At 46.1% G+C, this 18,312-nt stretch overlaps 1 protein-coding gene across 1 annotated transcript in view; it reads left to right on the top strand.

The window, feature by feature from the left end:
- b3glcta (beta 3-glucosyltransferase a) overlaps nucleotides 1-18,312 on the top strand; it is a 79,812-nt gene that overhangs the window by 41,805 nt on the left and 19,695 nt on the right. Inside the window, exons 4-6 of the mRNA XM_035383734.1 lie at nucleotides 2,997-3,106; nucleotides 13,891-13,967; nucleotides 16,139-16,250. Of these exons, the coding sequence (XP_035239625.1) occupies nucleotides 2,997-3,106; nucleotides 13,891-13,967; nucleotides 16,139-16,250 (299 nt within the window). The remainder of the gene's footprint in view (nucleotides 1-2,996; nucleotides 3,107-13,890; nucleotides 13,968-16,138; nucleotides 16,251-18,312) is intronic.

Here is an 18,312-nt window from a genome sequence, read left to right as displayed (position 1 = left end):
GGCAGCATCGTGAGAGAGCGCACACACGGCCTGAAACTTCAGGAGATTGCTGGAAACATTAAAGGTTATGGGATTTTAATGAGCGGGGGTAATTACCTAGCGCCGGAGCGACGTGACGAAGGCGCTGTAAACGACTTCCTGTGCTCTGGGAGCCGGCTCGTTCTCCCGGCCTCGGAAACGACGCGGCGCCTCGGCGCTCCGGTAAAACGGAGCCGGCCCCGATAACTCATTAACTCGCCCGTTTCTGAGTCTGCACAGTCGGGGCGGCGCTCAGCTCCACCCGAGAGACGTTTAGGCCCAGACGCCCCCCCCCACTCCCCCCCCCCCAGTCGCCGCCGCGGACGCGTGTGGGCCGCGGCCTGGTGCGCTCGCGGTCACACCTGTGCTAACGCGCTCCAGATGTCCAAAGGGCGCGCTGCTCTGAATGAGCCCCGGGTTCCAGTGATAATGACACTCGTAGCGAGTCGCTAACAGAGAGGAGGAGGCGGGCTAGCCCCGGAGTAATGGGGGTGCTTATAAAATGGCTTTTATGGAGCTTCCGTGCCAAGCCTACTGACTGCTCCGTACCGCGTAGCCAGCCAACGGAGTGATGGAGACGCTCACTGATATTTGCAGAGTTATCTTTTGCCGGTGCTTTTCTAGGCTGGCTGGGCGTATTGTCACAGGTGATGAAGCGGCATATTGAGAATCCGTATGTTCGCCATTGACGAATAAAGTTATGGTTTTAACCCCGATCAGCTTTAATCTTCATTAACGGTTATATTACTAATTTCTTATTATTTTTTTATCCAGATGAGTCCCATTGAGAAAAATATTATTATTATTATTATTATTGTTATTTTCCAAGGAACCCAAGAAAGTAGTTTAAATTAATATTTGCTATAAATGAATTTTGTGGTTGTTTTTTTTCTAAGTACAGAATTCTGTTTACTGCAGGATGTTTCTGTAGTTGTACCTGAACAGGAGCTCCATGCCTTTCTGCTGGAAGCCCGAGTGAAACAATACGAGACACTGAGAAACCGTTTGGAGGAAGAAGCGGGTTTTTACTGGCTGTCAGATTTCTGGGCAGCGGTGTGCTGAATGTTCTGTATTGGACCCGCACTGGGTCAGCGCTGACTCACCCACTCACCCAGGAAAGGGGGGGGGGGGTAGGGAGGGGAGGATTCGGTCTGCAGGCTACTCTGCAGCAACAGCAGCTGCTCTGGCCAATCAGGAACGTGCATTCCGACCGCGGTGCCAGCCGTGTAGATTGTGCGGTCACCCAGAGCAGTGACCGGACGATGTTCCTGGCAGCGTGTGCCCCCCCCCGCCCCCACCCCCCCATCCAGTGGGACTTGCATTATTTTATTTACCGAAGCAGTTCAGGTGAAGTATCTCGCCTGGGAATCGAACCGACAGCTTTGGCGTCGTAGTGCCAGTTTCCCTGAGCGCTGTGCCACAGTTCCAGCCGGGTGTCTGTCACAGCGATGCAACAGGCGTGCGGTCCTGACAGGCCGTTCTAAATTCAGGAATGCAAAAAAAAAAACGAAAAAGACAAAACGTGCCAAAAATGAAAAGCGATATGGAGATGTGGTCTGTACCGATGCTGCAGTCTGTCTCACTGATTCTGTCTCTTAAGGGCGCTGTCATCTGTCCTGCGTCTGATTTTGTACGTGAGGAAGGTCGCTGTTCCCTTCCCCGCCTTGAGTGTCAGATCTGAATGGGTGGCTTTGCTCTGTGGAGGATGGTGTCATCCAGGGTCTCTGCGCTTAAGATCTGCGGGACGCTGAGCGCATTTCGGCTCCATGCGCTTCTCTGCGGGGTCTGATTATCATATCCGACTGCCGACTTTCACTCCGCGTTCCAGTCTTAAACGCTGTCCTCTAGCTCTACCTCTCCCTCTCTCTGTCTCTGCCTCTCCCTCTCTCTGTCTCTGCCTCTCCCTCTCTCTGTCTCTGCCTCTCCCTCTCTCTGTCTCTGCCTCTCCCTCTCTCTGTCTCTACCTCTCCCTCTCTCTGTCTCTGCCTCTCCCTCTCTCTGTCTCTGCTTCTCCCTCTCTCTGTCTCTGCCTCTCCCTCTCTCTGTCTCTACCTCTCCCTCTCTCTGTCTCTGCCTCTCCCTCTCTCTGTCTCTACCTCTCCCTCTCTCTGTCTCTGCCTCTCCCTCTCTCTGTCTCTGCCTCTCCCTCTCTCTGTCTCTGCCTCTCCCTCTCTCTGTCTCTGCCTCTCCCTCTCTCTGTCTCTGCTTCTCCCTCTCTCTGTCTCTGCCTCTCCCTCTCTCTGTCACTACCTCTCCCTCTCTCTGTCTCTACCTCTCCCTCTCCCTCTCTCTGTCTCTACCTCTCCCTCTCCCTCTCTCTGTCTCTACCTCTCCCTCTCTCTGTCTCTGCCTCTCCCTCTCTCTGTCTCTGCCTCTCCCTCTCTCTGTCTCTACCTCTCCCTCTCTCTGTCTCTACCTCTCACTTTTGCAGTCCCCAGCAGTCTTACAGAACTGTAATTAACAAATTAATGAAGGTTATATTACAGACCTGAGGCATTTTGAGGTGTGTGTGTGTGTGCGTGTGTGTGTGTGCTCGCCGACTAATTGTCTTCCTGTCTTTTTCTCTTCCCTTAAGGATGATTATGTCCTGTTACACGTCTTGCCATAATTAGAAGATGTATTTGACGGGTTGCTCTGTTGTTTTGTTAAGCCAAGTCACTGCTCTGGCAAAGTGCCAGACTTAAATGCTGTATCTCCCTCTCTCCCCCTCTCTCCTCTCTGTCTCTCTCTCCTCCTCTCTGTCCCTCTCCTCCTCTCTCTCTCCTCTCTGTCCCCCTCTCTCTCTCCCTCTCTCCCCCCTCCTCTCTGTCCCCTTCTCTCTCTCCCTCTACCCCCCTCTCCTCTCTGTCCCCTTCTCTCTCTCCCTCTATCCCCCTTTCCTGTCTCTCACCCTCTCTCCTCTCTGTTCCCCTCTCTCCCTCTCTTTCTCTTCCTTTTCTATCCCTTTCTCTCTCTCTCTCTCTCTCTCTCTCTCTCAGACCTGAGTGAGGTCGTGTTTGTTATCCAGAGTCAGAAGAACTCCTTCCATGTGCAGCGGGCGGAGGCACGCAGGAGCGAGCTGCTTCTGCAGGCTGCGGATCTCACACAGGTACAACACCCCCCCCCCGCCCCCCTTGACCCCGTGCGCAGCAGGAACTCCCTAATCAGGTCCGACAGCAGGCGCTTCCTCTGGGCAGAGAACGCTCGGGCACCGCGGTCTCTGCATTTTTATCCTCTTTTATTCCCTCTGATCCTGGCAACAAGACTTTTTAGCAGACTCCTCTCGTGGAGTCAGCCACAGAAGTGTTAATATGCCTTTTGTGCCAAGGTGTTGCTGCTTCTTTGGAAAGCAAACCCACAGATGTTGCAGAATCGCTCTGCACGAAACATGCGGGGGGGTCAAGTGTGTCACACAGTCTTAAAAAATAAAAGTTGTTTGCTTTGCGCACTTTATTTTAATATTGCATATTTATCCCCTTGCTCCTGGGCCTGTAATTTGTGAAGCCTGCTCAAGTGTGCACTTTCTTTTTTTTATTTTATTGCTTTGCTTTGTGGCTGACAGGCTCCCAGAGGAGGGAGCGGACCACTGGCTGCTGACACAGACAGCATTTCCCCCACATAACAGATTTGCCTTTGTTGTGAGGTCGTCAGGCACGCAGGCCACTGCTCATTCTTCAGTGCGCAGACAAGCTTAGGTGACGGATGCCTTCTGCCAGGTTCACAGGCTGCCGCAGTGATTATATGCAGACTGTTATTCTCCATTTTTTTGCTTACAAGAGATATATTCCAGAATTAATAGTAGTTATAATAATAATAACGATGACGGTGTTCATAATTAGAATCATAATCATGATTGTAATAATAATAATTTTAAAATGGCAAATAAGCAAATATCTTCTGTTTTCCTATTTTTCTGATTCTGTTTCCAAGGCTTTTAAACTGTAAGAAGTGTTTTATGTATTTATTATATATATATATTACTACTAGGATAGTCATACGTTGGTGAAAATTTTACTTCTCTGTTCCATCAGCACTTATCGCCGTGAAAAAAATTGGTGCAGTACTGCCCGTTGTCACAAGGTGGCAGAATTGCTCTGAAATAAGGGTAAACGCATACAGAGTGGGACTTTTCAGCAGCCCTTACTGAAGCCAAGTCCCCGGGCTTGTCGTGTGTGGGAATGGTTGATGAAGACCGTGCGAGATTGTCAATAGCCTACTGGCGATCTTTGTCGAGGGATACTTTTGGTTATAGTCTCATTGCTGAAGCAGTTATCTTATCAAGCCTGCGCTTTTAATCTGTATCTCGGGTGTTTACGTTTCAGAATCAGACTGCTTTCATTAAAAGGGACATTGCTCTGATACATCTCTGTCTGCTTATCGGGTTTCTGCTGACGGCAGACGCGCTTTCTGCCTTCGTCTTACCGCCGCGCTCGTTACACACTTCGCTCTTCGCCGAACGGCCTTGCTCTACCTTGTTCGATCGTGTCACAGTCGCTCGATAACTCCGTAATATACCGCGAGTGCAGCCCTTTCATTAGTTCTATAATCACCATTATGAATGATGTTCAGTTTTCTTAGAGAATTAGGACAATGTGCTTACATTTCCGGCACTGAACGTGATAATTTACGCTATAGCTATCATCTCTACCCTTGCGTGCCGCACCACTGGCTAAAATGACACGCAAAGAGAGGCGGATGGCACAGAAGCACAGATTTATCTTGCGGTGCCTAAGATAATGGTTCAGTTTCCCTGATTAAGCTAAATGTTGGCCCCAAAGGTCAGGGGTCTGATTAGTTCTCTGTTCTGTTTCAGTGCGTCAGTGCTCTCTCGAGGCAGCCTATTAGAGGTAAATTAGCCCGCTGCGGTAGAGAGAGAGGGAGAGAGGGAGAGAGGGAGAGAGGGAGAGAGGGAGAGAGAGAGAGAGAGAGAGAGAGAGAGAGAGAGAGAGAGAGAGAGAGAGAGAGGGAGAGAGGGAGAGAGGGAGAGAGGGAGAGAGGGAGAGAGGGAGAGAGGGAGAGAGGGAGAGTCGCCAGAACGAGCGACTCTGTAACACGCCCTTTGTGCGCTGGTCAGTGGGGATGAAAACAAGCTGCTCCCGTGTCCGAATTCAAAGGGGCCTTGTTGCTAAGGATCGGCCTTAAACTGCAGATGTTTGTCACTGTGGTCCCTGGCCTGCGTCTGTCTGTTAGCCTCAGCTGGGCCAGTCGGGTTGATGCATGTGTTTCTGTGGCAGCGGCGTCAGACTCCATTCCTGTATTGATTGGAAGGAAATCACAAATACCTGCAGCCACTTGTCTTCCAGGACTCCAGGAGTTTGACCGCCCTGTTCCACCCCCCGTTTCTCCAAAAATTATTCAAATTAAAGGCTTTGAACAGGTTTTAACAGATTTGTTGTGTTTTGTTTTTCTTTTCCCCCGGCCTTCTCACTGTGGATAAACTTACACAGTCAATAGCTGAATAACTGATCCGCCTTTGGCAAGACTTTAATGATCTGAGTTTGTTTGCTTTACCAGTTGTAAGCCTGAGGCTTTAAAAACATTAAATACCCTATCGATACGTTCCTCTGTCTAGCCTCGAGCACACACAAATTCACAATGAAAAATGAACGCACAAAGTTTGTGTTGCGATCCAAGAAATTATCTGAAATTTTCCTTTTTCTTTTAAGAAAACTTATACATAGCATTCAAGTGTATAATCTTGTTCTCTAGGTTATTTGTCAGTTGTTTGGTCTTTCACATAAGTGTGTGACCGCAGTGTCTGCTGGGTTTTGGAGTGTTTTTGGCGCACACGTTTCTTTTAAGTCATTTATTGGCTCAAAGCCTTAATTAGCAGCTAAAAGGAAAACATAAAAACCCAAAGACACTGCAGTCCCTCTTGGGATTCAGTTTGACACCTGTGCTCTAATGCGATCATTCATAATAGCGGTTTCATTTCTGTGTTGCATTGCTGCTCTGGTAAAATATTTCTGTGATAGCTGTTGCATTTCTGTGTCGCATTGCTCTCTGGTATGGAATTTATAATACATGTTGCATTGCTGCTGTTGCCCCATAATGCTTTTAATAATAATAGTATCACTGGACCGTGGCTGGTGTCTCTGCGTATCCCAACAGAATATCTGTGTTTTAAGAAAGCCCAAATGTTCCATTTGTGTTTACACGTGCGTATTTTAAAAATAATTAGCATCACTGGAGTGTGAAATGAACCCATATGAAATGCCCTCAATACACAAAAATGTTAGTGTTACTTTAGAGGTCGTGGAAACAGGGGTGACACAAAAAAGGCCCAAAGATAGCATCACAGTCTTTTGACGTGAAAATGTTTCTCTTATGACTTCGTAATTCTGGGATAAATTATCTTATTTTCCATTCGTGGAAATGAGAACTCCTTTGTGCATTTTTCCCAAAGTTAAAAATAAAAAAAATAATAATAAAAGACCTCATCTCCCAACTAAACCGTGATAGAAAAGAATTATGAAGTGGCTCTCAAATGCTTCCGTCCTGAAAGGAGTTATTTTATCTTATTATTTTCTTTTATTTCGTGAGGGTTTCCGCTGGCACTTTATCACAAGCTGTGAGAGCTTTGCTTTTTTTACACGCCGCGTCGAATAATCTGCCGTCTTTGATATTTGAAAATGAAAGATGGATGAACAGAGTGTTTCTGTGTGCGCTGGGGTTATTTATTGTACAGATACCGCGGCGTGGAGTGCCATTCTGATATCAGGCAGCGTTGACTACTGTTCACTTCATACTTTTAATTTTTTTTTTAAATATCTATTTTTGGCATGTTTACTGAGGCGTTTATCATTATTATCATTATTATAAATCATGTCACAAAATTCCATCGGACAAAACTGTCTCTGTTCTGTTCGCGACGTTGGCGTGTGTTGGAGATGAATGTAGTTGCGGCGGTAGTACTGTGGTTTCTTCCCACAACCCGCTGTTACCTGGAGACCAGGAAGTGAGGTCCCGCTCCTCGGTGCCCCTGATTAATATACTCATCTTCGGACTTTATTATTTTCTTTCAGCAGCTATAGCCTAATAGCCCCGGCCATAATCCTCCATCCGTTATGATTATTTGACCACTGGTTTCCACATTATCTTCCTATCAGGTTAAATTTTAACTGCTGGCCCCCAGCCGGCTGTTCCTCTGAGCAGTGTTCTGCCAGAGGCTGCTTTCCACTGGGGAGTTTTTTTCATCAGTTGCCTGAGTGGGTTTTTATACCTCACTTGGCTGTGTTTTTTTTGTTTTGTTTTGTTTTTTGGGTGGAGTGTTCATCTTCCCTCGTTTTTCTCATTTTCCTATTTTCCTGTAAAGGGTTTTTTTTTTTTGGTAAAGCTTCTCTGCTCTGTGGAAAGTGCTTTAGCAATAAAAATAAAAAAATAATAAAAAAAGGAAGGGAATTGAATTAATCCTGATTTGTGGATGCTGCTGTTCTGCTTCAGGCTGGCTGATGTTATGCAGTGTGTCAGGGGTAGAGACTGTAGAGCATGGGACTTAATGCCCTCAACCCTCTCTCTCTCTCTCTTTCTCACTCTCTCTGTCCTCTCTCCCTCTCTCCCTCCCCCCTCTCCCCCCTGCACTCTCTTTCTCTATATCCCTCTCTCTTTATCCCCTCCCCTCCCCTCTCCTGGTGCCATTTCTTCTTCTTCTCCCATCTGATGCTTCCTGTTATCGGCTTTGCTGGCCTTCACATGCCACCTGTTTTCTGTGTGATGAATTCGAGGGTCTGCTGAAGGACATAGTTCACACACCCATGTAATGAGAAACCTATTAGCTCCCCTGCTCTTAAATCCACCGGGGGTGACTGCTGGTGTTGGCCTTGCTCTTCCTTCTGGGGATGTACTCCGCTTTCAAAGGGCTCTCTGGCTGTTGTCTGGGAAAACGGGAGAAAAAGAAAATGATCAGTAGTCTTAACGGTCTCTAGAAACCTGTGTAACCAACTGAACCTTAAAATTAATTTCAAAAGATTCTGGGGAGGGGGGAGGGGGGGTGACCAATAAGCATTTAAAGTGAGGTTTGGGATGTTGAATGCAAATCGGTGCCCTTTTTACAAAGTTGGCCTGAGAGAGTTTCCTGTTCTCCGTTCACCTCGATGCCTTCCAGGGGTTTTATGTTCTCAGAGAAGTGTCCTGGGGTTTCCTTTCAGAGACGGACCCTGTGTGCGGTCACCTTATGTTCCAGCCCCAGCGAACTTAAACACACCGCAGTGTGTACGTTTCGTAGTCCTCCAGTGCAGTAAGGGCTCAAACCAGATCTGCTGGCCCAATTATGGGTTATTTGCTGTAATTAATCATCTTTGGTACAATCAATAAGACTTTTATCACTGCTAATGGAGAATCGCGGAAGCTGATGTAGCAGTGTTGATGTTCCTAGGAAGCAATTGGTGAAATTAATTAGGCAGGAAAAACACTGCATTTATTTCACTCTGCCTCTTAAAGTACATATCAACCTTCTTTTAATTAATTAACCTGCTTGGGGCGCTTTTTTGGTATAATTAAGTCTCAGTGTTTAAGATCATTATAGAGCCTAGATGACCTTAGTCATAAAACCCATTATTATTCCGTATGTTACTTCTACTTACAAATTATGAAACACATATTTCTTTCTGCCAGAGAATGTACAGATAATTCCTCTTTATCTCTTGTAATTCCTGGGTTGCATCGGCTCGCACTGAAGGTTGGATTTATTTTTTCCTCCTTTCATTCCTCTGTTTTGTGAAATGTTCCCCTCTAAAACTGTAGGAGACCCTCAAAATCCTAACACCATGCAGGCTTGTAGCCCTAGAACTCTACACCTTGCGATGAGTCACACCCCAGCTTGTGTTACTGTGTAACGGTAGGTGTACACATTCCAAAAACTCCCATATTTCACTGCGCAACCCCCTCCCCATGAGTCCCATTATTTCTCTCATTTCTCATGCGGGGCCCAAACATGCAGTAGGTTTGGCTCGTTATATACAAATACGATCAGTTTAAGTATCAACTACTGTTCGCGTTTCTTGTGATAACAAGTGAGCAGTAATAACAGTGTAATAGCAACCTTAGTCATGAATATGGGTGCATTTTACAGTGATCCACTGTCACAATTTAAGGCTCACCGAAAACCGGTTGCTGGCCAGGTTGCTGGTGAGATGGGGATTTTTAAATGTCATTAGATGACTTTACCTCTATCTTCCAGAATTTTTACTTCTTTATCCTGTAGAATATTTGCCTCTTTATACTGTAAAATCTTTACCTTTTATCCTCTAGAATCTTTACCTGTTTATCCACAAGAATCTTTACTTTATCCCGTAAAATCTTTTCCTTTTATCCTCTAGAATCTTCACCTCTTTATGCTCTAGAATCTTTACCTCTTTATCCTGTAGAATTTTTACCTCGTTATCTTGTAGAATCTTTGTCTCTTTAAACTCCAGAATCATCCCTTTGAAACGTGTCTGAGAAAAATTGTGTTCGGTACTGGAGTACAGATCGCGCTGGAACCCCCAGTTCCCCTTAATTTGCCCAATTTTAAGTCATTCATTTGATTGTATAAGTACATTTATTTTGTAATTCTAATGAATTGTATTGAGTTTGATTAAATCCTGGCGCATACTACAGGATTTCTGGTCAGGATTCAGCAGTTTTCAGGGTCTTAAGAAAATCCCCAATTTTTAAAATGTGAACTCTGTGCACTCCCACCTCCGACAGCTGTTTAATCTGAGACGGTCAGAGACTCAATCGCGGCTCTCCGGATCCAGTCTTAAGCTAGTCTGCGACTCCTGTGAGAATATCAAACTGCTTTGATTTTATCGCCTGTCTTTAGGTGTGGCTCGTGTAGTGTGTGACCCCCCCTGTGGCCATAGCCTGCGACTGCACGTGTAGTGTGATCGTTCCTAGGATGGAAATACCCATGATTTTTTGTATAGTCATTAAATGTTGAATGCTCTCAATTGTTTGGTTATTGATCAGATTTTGAAAGTTGTGTAGTGTACGCAAGGCATAAGCTGCTCATCTGTGCTGGAGCATATCCTTCCCACATATCATTCTGAGAAACTTAGAACTGAGATTGGTAAAAAAAAAATTTTTTTTTAAAAAGATGGCCATTCAAGCATGATGTGTGCCATCCCAATAGCGTATATGAAAATAGATCACTACAAGTCACATACAGAAGCCAGGGTCTGTTCATCTCTCAATTTGTCTTTTATCACTTAGATGTTGGCAGAATAGACCCTTACAAGGAAACCAGTCTCTTTTTTTTAAAGTTATTTAATCCCTTCAAGAACCTGATACTGCTGCTGAGGAGAGGTGTATGGAGGTTGAGAAAGTTCATAACAGTGGAGTATCAGCCTCTGTACGCTTGACAGCAGTACGCAGAATGCAGTTAGTCTCCCTCTAACTTTACGTGCCGGGGGCGATGAACGACCAGATCCTGTATAAATTGACATTATTTGCAGCCTTTGGCATTTTGTTCTCTTCTCGCTTCTCCTGGAGCGCTCTCTGTTTAAGATTCGGTACGTTCAAGGGCCTGCAGCTCTGCGTAGTGACATTGACAAGAACTCAGAAACAAAGACATTTATACTAATGCTTATTGAAAGCAGAACCTGAGGATTAACGAGGATTCATTTTTGAAATGGGATATTGATTTTTAGTGGCATGTCGTGGTCTTTTTTTTTTTGTTTGTTTGTTTTATTTTGTTTTGTTTTAATGTTGCTAGCCCCTGAAAGGGGTTGATTTTCCTAAGCGATCATTTGGAAAAATGTTGCATTAAAATTGTATGACCTCATTCCCAGCCTGCCCTCTTTGTTGTTGTTGCTGTTGTTGTTCCTTCTGAAAGTGATCAGTCCTGAATAAATGAATGAGCCATGAGTTCTGAGTAATGTATTCTGAGCAGAGCTGGTCTCGTGCAGACACGTCTGGAACTACGACAAAAAGAAAGCTTTAAGCAGCACTACTGACGGTAGCATGATGTAGGTTGCATTGTACATTAAAGGGTTTGTTCATTCATTCAGAAAAGCGCACAGTTTTTCATCTTTTCGCATAATTCAGGCAGGAAAAACATCTCTGTCAGACTGGGCCCAAACCGCGCAGAGACTGAAAGACTTGCTCGAGACGAGGGGCTGACGCCTGTCAGTCATCCCAGGCGTGGTCGTTTCCCTGCCGTGTTGTGATCGCTTTGTGCTGCTGATGAATGGGGTGGCCGCTCCGAGATTAAAAATGCGCTTTCCCTTGTCTCTGAGAACGCTGGGAGCTGGCTCACCCTCATCTTCCTCAGGGTCAGCAGGCAATCAGCGCTCCGCCACAATCCCCCCCACCCCACCACCCCCACCCCACCCCAAACGCAAGGGGGTCGGCTTTCACCGTGTCCCCAAGCTGAATTCACTAGACGGCAAGAAGGAATGTTTTCTCTCAAACATGCTAAAAAGAATTAATCAACTTGTTTCTTTGTCTTGGCTCTACAAAAAGCATTTTCCATTTTCTGCCTCTCATTTATTTATTTATTTATCCCAGATTTTGTTTTTGTGTGTGTGTGTGTGAGAGAGAGAGGGAGAGAAAACAGATCTATTTACATAAGGTGCTCAGCTATTTACAGTGTATTTCAGGTGCCTATCTGTCTCATAATCTTGATATACACTCCCCGGCCACTTTATTAGGTACACCTGTTCAACTGCTCGTTAACGCAAATATCTAATCAGCCAATCACGTGGCAGCAACTCAGTGCATTTAGGCATGTAGACATGGTCAAGATGCTCTGCTGAAGTTCAAACCAAGCATCAGAATTGGGAAGAAAGGTGATTTAAGTGACTTTGAACGTGGCATGGTTGTTGGTGCCAGACGGGCAAGTCACCAACAAACAAAAAAATACCTACAATAAAATGTTTCTCTTCGACCCACACCACAGTAACGACTTCATTCAGGGTCCAAACTACACCCTGGCGTTCGGGGGGCTAAGGTATTGTAAGCTAAGTAGTTGTAGCTAAAGCAAAGCACTGTCAGCGGAGTAGTTAGCTAAAACAAGTGAACTGTCGTGCGCTAGCAAGTGAGACCCCTGTAATTCAGACTCTGACTTTGCTGAGTTGTCCAGTGGAAAGATGGAGAGCATTCAGGGCTGAATGGGGCACCACCTTTGTTGCGGTTCACTGTCTGTTACTTTCAATTACCTGTGCTGTGATTGTTACATCAGCATTAGAATGTTCAGTTAAGAACACTCTAATCTCGTATTTGCGATCTCACACACCTTACAGGGTTTGAATCCGTGATCAGCTCTGCTCCTGAGAGGGACACGCAGCCTCACTGAGGGTAACTCCTCTAGAGAGCTCTCCATCTGAGCAGGTGGAGTACAGTCCCCTCTGGCTGTAGGGGATTATGGGTAGTGAGGTTCCTCTCTTGGGGATCTTTCTCTGCCTAACGGTGTTTGGGACGGAGGTGTGTTGTTGCGAGCGCTGTTCTCGCCCCTTCCTCTGCAGTGCTGTTCTTTTTCCGTTTTTCTCTTGCCTCTTACTCCGTTACGTGTTTTGCCCTATCCTGAGGAGCGACACAACCGTTGGCTGACTTCCTTTTAAGTCCGTTTCCGCCCTTCGCTGTAAACATTCTGTTCCTCCTTAAGATCGGAGTTTGAGTTTTCTGTGCTTTGCGTAATTCACCCAACTTTCATTTACGAATCTTTTCATTTTTCATCTGTGTGACATTTGAAATGCCACAGCTTTGCCGGCACTCCGGGGGAAAGGGAACAGGATGGAGATTACCTTTTTTAAACTTTTTTTATTTCCCTGATTTCATTTCAGTAAATCCCATTGAGCTGGGGCCCGCTCTCTCTCAGATAAAACAAAAAAACAAAAAAAAAAAACAATATCTTAGGTAGCTCAGATGTAGCAACCTTATTATATTGTCTTTGCTCAATACACACGTGGACACCTGCTGGACTCCTTCCCTGTTTACCCAGAGCGTGCCCGCGGTGTGTGCACAGTTTAATGTGGCCCTCGTGAAAATGATGCCCCTAATGCAGCACTGATGCCAAACACCTCTGAGCGAGAAGAACCTGCGGAGTCAGTGTGGTCATTATATCCCATTTCTTTTCGCATGCTCGTTGTGGTTAGCTTGGGCCCCAGGGCCCCTCCCCCGCCACACACAGAGCCCCATTAAAAAAATATGGGCCCCATTCCACTCATTCGCTGGCATTGGTGGTGTTTTAGGCACCATCTGGTCAGGGCCGGGACACCGCCCTGCTTGGCCTCTGTAGGATTGTCCATCGCGTCTCTACAGCCCGGCTCCGTGCAGCAATGGGGTCGGCGTGAGCAGCCTGTCTGAGTGACCGGAGGCCTACTGAGCAGGTCGGTTAGCGTCTCTCTCCCCCCCCCCTGCATTCAGGAAGTGCTCACAGCGAATAACCGCCCCTCCCAGAGATCCCTCTGAAATCCGGCCTCGTTTACAGTTTCCACTTACGTGTCACTTGAACGAGACGGTTCGGTTTCCCTCCTTGAAAGCCTGTTTCTATGGCAACAACCTTCACGGTCTAAGCTGAGGGGTTCCCGTAATATATATGAAATGCCAGAAAAAAATTCAGAATAAAGGAATAATATGCAGTCTTTTCTGCTTCTTCCCGTCCTGGTGTGGGTTGGAAAACAATAACTTGCCAGAAATAAAGGTTTTTTTATTTGTTGCTGTTGCAGTAACTTAGCACTGCCTTCAACTGTTTTAAAAGATTTGCCTGTGTACATTTAACAGAATTTCTACCAGGAACTTGGTGTGCCTCAGCGCTAAAGCTGTGATATCATGATTTTTAAAGATCAGATAAACTGACACTTGTGTCCTGCGTGTGAGTCTGTTCCAGCAATATCTTACCTTAAGGTTGGAGAATAATTCTGAAGTTGAAGTGTTTTTTTAACCTTGTAAGAACGGTGGTTTTGTCTCTTGCAGAAGCCTCCTGCTGTACTGCTCCTGCACAGCCTGTCAGACAATGAAGGAGACTGGAGCATTCTCCCCTTACTGCCTTAGTAAGTACACTAGCACTGCCACATCTATGAGACTGGAGCATTCTCCCCTTACTGCCTTAGTAAGTACACTAGCACTGCCACTTCTATAACACTGGAGCACCTTACTTCCTTATTAAGTACACTAACACTGCCACATCTATGAGACTGGAGCATTCTCCCTTTACTGCCTTAGTAAGTACACTAGCACTGCCACTTCTATAACACTGGAGCACCTTACTTCCTTATTAAGTACACTAACACTGCCACATCTATGAGACTGGAGCATTCTCCCTTTACTGCCTTAGTAAGTACACTAGCACTGCCACTTCTATAACACTGGAGCACCTTACTTCCTTATTAAGTACACTAACACTGCCACATCTATGAGACTGGAGCATTCTCCCTTTACTGCCTTAGTAAGTACACTAGCACTGCCACTTCTATAACACTGGAGCACCTTACTTCCTTATTAAGTACACTAACACTGCCACATCTATGAGACTGGAGCATTCTCCCCTTACTGCCTTAGTAAGTACACTAGCACTGCCACTTCTATAACACTGGAGCACCTTACTTCCTTATTAAGTACACTAACACTGCCACATCTATGAGACTGGAGCATTCTCCCCTTACTGCCTTAGTAAGTACACTAGCACTGCCACATCTATGAGACTGGAGCATTCTCCCCTTACTGCCTTAGTAAGTACACACGCAATACCACATACGGAACTACCGTCTCACATACACACACACACACACACAGACTACACACCACACACACACTACACGCCCCACACACACACACACTACATCCCCACACTACACACACACTACACGCCCCACACGCATACATGTACATGCAGGTATGCATACATTGTAGTCCAGATTCAAGTTGCGAATGAGATGAAGCCATTATTGCCATGTTCACTGAATGTGTACGTGTTCACCTGTTCATGTGTGCAGTTCAGTTTCATAGTCAGTACAGGCTGAGTGATCAAATAATTCCAAAATACACAGCCCCCTACTCTCACAAAAGAATCGAACTTTGAGATTGATTTTTCTCTGGACATCAGAAGAAAAACTCCAGATAAAAAGTAAAGTTTCGAGGAAATGGATCATGGCCTTACGCGGACAATTGAGAATTCAATGCTCTGACTCCGACACTCCTGCAGTGGGAAAAAAACACTGATTTCCCATTAGAGCCAAGAAAAAAAGGATGTTTTTTTTTTTTTGTTTTTTTTAATGATTGGCTCAATGATCACTTAAACACACCAAGGGGGCTTGCTAAGCGCAGCATTAGGAAATTACTGTGCGTTTCGTAAGAGTCTGCGCATGCTGAAGTTCCTCAATTTAGCAGGGTATTAATTATGTAAATGAAGAAAGAGACCGACCATAAGCATAAAAATCTCTCAACGGCCATCAAAGTGTGTTTCTTCGTGCAGGCCGATTCTGAATTCAGGGGTTGGCGGGAGTCGGCAGCGTCACCTTTAGCGTCCTGAGCATGTGGCGCTAATGAGATTAGCTCTGACAAGCAGCAAAAAGAGCATGTGCCTCAATGAGATCGTTCATTGTATGATTGTATTGGCTGCTCGCTATTTTATAGCGTGTTTTTCTTTCTGCGCTAGCGTAACGACCAGCCTTCTCTTTAGCCACTCCGTCAGTTGGAAAGTAAACAGCCGTTCTTCAGTATGAACAAGATGCCCTTTTTTTTTTTTTTTTACAAAATCCTGAGTGTTTTCCTTCTCTGTCTGGGATCGCGAACAGCCCACGCATTCACAGGGCGAGTCGGCTACGCTCGTCGTGCCCGTTGGATAACGATGAATCGGTGGAACACGGCCATGGTCATTTGCCCGAAAAGCACATTTTGATGTTTATGCAGTGTTGTGCAGCTAGAGAAGTCTTTGCTGGTATTCGTACATGAGCGTAGATGTCGTTAACATAAGTGTATAAAATTGTGACTGCTGATCTGCATATGAGTGTAATGCCTATGAAATCAAATACCCTGTACACATGGAAACAGAGTGCCTCAAATGCGTTCATAAAAACTGTTTGAAAGAACTTCAAGCATGTATTAAGGATTTTTCCCATCGACTAGCTATCATCGGGGTTGAGTTGAGGCGGTTGATCAAAGCTGGACTGCGTTGGTGGGCTGCGGTAACCTTGGTAACGGTGGCTCTCTCTCCCATCCCCAGTTTCTCCGCCAACTTTGGGAAGAACTCCTCCTGGATGATGTTCCTTGAAGAGGAAACCAACGTGAAGGTTGCCAGCCTACTTCAGATGCTTCAGAGATTTGACAGGGGGAAAGTGAGTTTTTTTTTCTTCTCCCCCCCCCCCCTCCCCCCCCCCAAGTCTTCCTGGAATTCAGCATCATCTTATTAGCAGTTTGAAAAACACCGATGTGTGAAGTCTGAAAAAAAAAAAAAATAAATAATAATAAAATAACTCCCAACTCAATTTGCAGCTCAGCAGTTCCCAGACATGAGGTAGGCCTGAGAGCGAGTGAATGGGCTGTGTGGTCTGTATTACTCCCTTCCTAATGAAGGAATCTGTCCGGTGCTATAGTGTCACGTCTCATTCTCTGTGACAGGTGCTGTCCACGCTGTCCAGCGCATCATCATTTGGAGAATTGGCTGTGCCTTGTTCCGCTCGTGCCGTCGGCACAGCACAGACAGGTGTTAGTTGTTTGTGTTGTTTTCATTAAGCTGTCGTCTGCCATTTTCCCCGGCCATCCCAACTCCCAGCTCCCCTCAAGGAATTGACTAACAAGCGCTCCTGCTCGCGTAGCCAATCGGCTTTAAAGAGCTCGGTGCTGAGCGCGGGCCGGCATAACCACACAAATTAGGTCCCTTCCCCGCACTTCGAATTTATCGCTCCGCGTGAATTATTAAACGCTGAAGACCGCGTCGATGTTGCCCGGGTTACTCCTCTGCGAGTCGTCCGATCGCGGAACAGCGGGGACCGCAGCGTGCAACGCTTGCTGTTTGTTTAAGAGGCTTTCAAATCGAATTAGCCGCGCGGAATCGAGCGCCCTCGCTCCATTCCCCCGAACTGCGGGAAGTCGCTGTGGATAAACGCCGCCGGTTGGACACTGTTTTCTGCCACTTCAGAAACGCGCCGACAGCTTTTAATTGCTTTGCTGCGACTTCACTGAAACTGGTATTTTGCTTTTCTGGGCTTTGCTGAAATATTGGAAACTGTGATGTTCTGCCCCGAATTACAGATTTTAATTTAAGAGTAATTTGTGTCTTAATGAGATTTGAAACAAGCTCTTGGAAGGTCTTCTCATCTGTGTTTCCTTTAAACTAGTGAGTTTAGTGAAACTGGGCTAGAATTGCAAGTATCCAAATTATATTACCTTATGATACCACTACAATTTTAAAATTAATTCTGTTGAGCACACCCTAGAAGTGTATGGATGCATTAATTGTATTAATTATTTATTTTCTTAGCAGGCATTCCTACCCAGGGCAAGGGTGTACGGTGTGTGCTTTCAATTTATACAGTCAGGTATAAATCAAGGCAATTCAGTTTCAGCACCTTCGATACAACCATAGTGTCCCACCTGGGGATGCAACTTGGTGCATAATCCTGCTTCTCTGTCCACTGCACCACACTAGCGTTAGCTGAAAAATTAGCTGTCATTAGTGTGTATTTTTCCACTTCCAGCTTCATGTTTGTACATGTGGATGTGCGAATGGCATACGCGTGTATTTATTTCTGTGTCGTACCCGTTTGTGTTTAAAGAACATTAACGTCCGATAACGTTTGGCCGACACGTGCTAGCTCTCCAAGACGCTTGCTCCACACGCAGCGGCCCGCCGTTTAGACGTGTGCGTGTGTGTGTGCGTGCGTGCGTGCGTGCGTGTGTGAATAGAGCCATCGGCTTTCATCTTCTTCATTAGCCGGCGAAGGGCGCGGGCGCCCCGCTGGCGTTGCGATGGCTGTTCAGCGTGACTCCGGGACGGACCGACGGGGATCGTACCGCCGCGACAAGCTCAGAAAAGAAATTTAGAGAGCGCTGAATAAATAAATACATTTAACTTCCGCTTCCTCTAACCTGCTGGTGCTGCTGTGCGCCAGAAGCTTGCGTGTGAGTCCATGTCCATGTCTGTGAGAAATGAGAACTGTGATATCGTACCTGCCTGTCCGGTGCTGCAGACCTCAGGGGAACCTTTTCCCGCCTTTTTTCCCCCCGCTTCCCACGGTCCACCTCATTAGCCTGCTCCCCCCGCGCACGCTCTGGGCTCCTCAGAGCCTCTCTCTGGGGGCCTCTAACGTCTCGTCGGGACATTCGAGCCGCCTCTACCTGAGCTCCCCAAAAAAAAAAAAAAAAAACTGGGCCCGATGAGACAGCAGGTCTCTGGAC

Source organism: Anguilla anguilla, chromosome 12, assembly GCF_013347855.1.
Source record: "Anguilla anguilla isolate fAngAng1 chromosome 12, fAngAng1.pri, whole genome shotgun sequence".
Classification (NCBI taxonomy): domain Eukaryota; kingdom Metazoa; phylum Chordata; class Actinopteri; order Anguilliformes; family Anguillidae; genus Anguilla; species Anguilla anguilla.
Note: the sequence above shows the minus strand (reverse complement) of the source record. Positions and strands in the feature narration are given on the sequence as shown.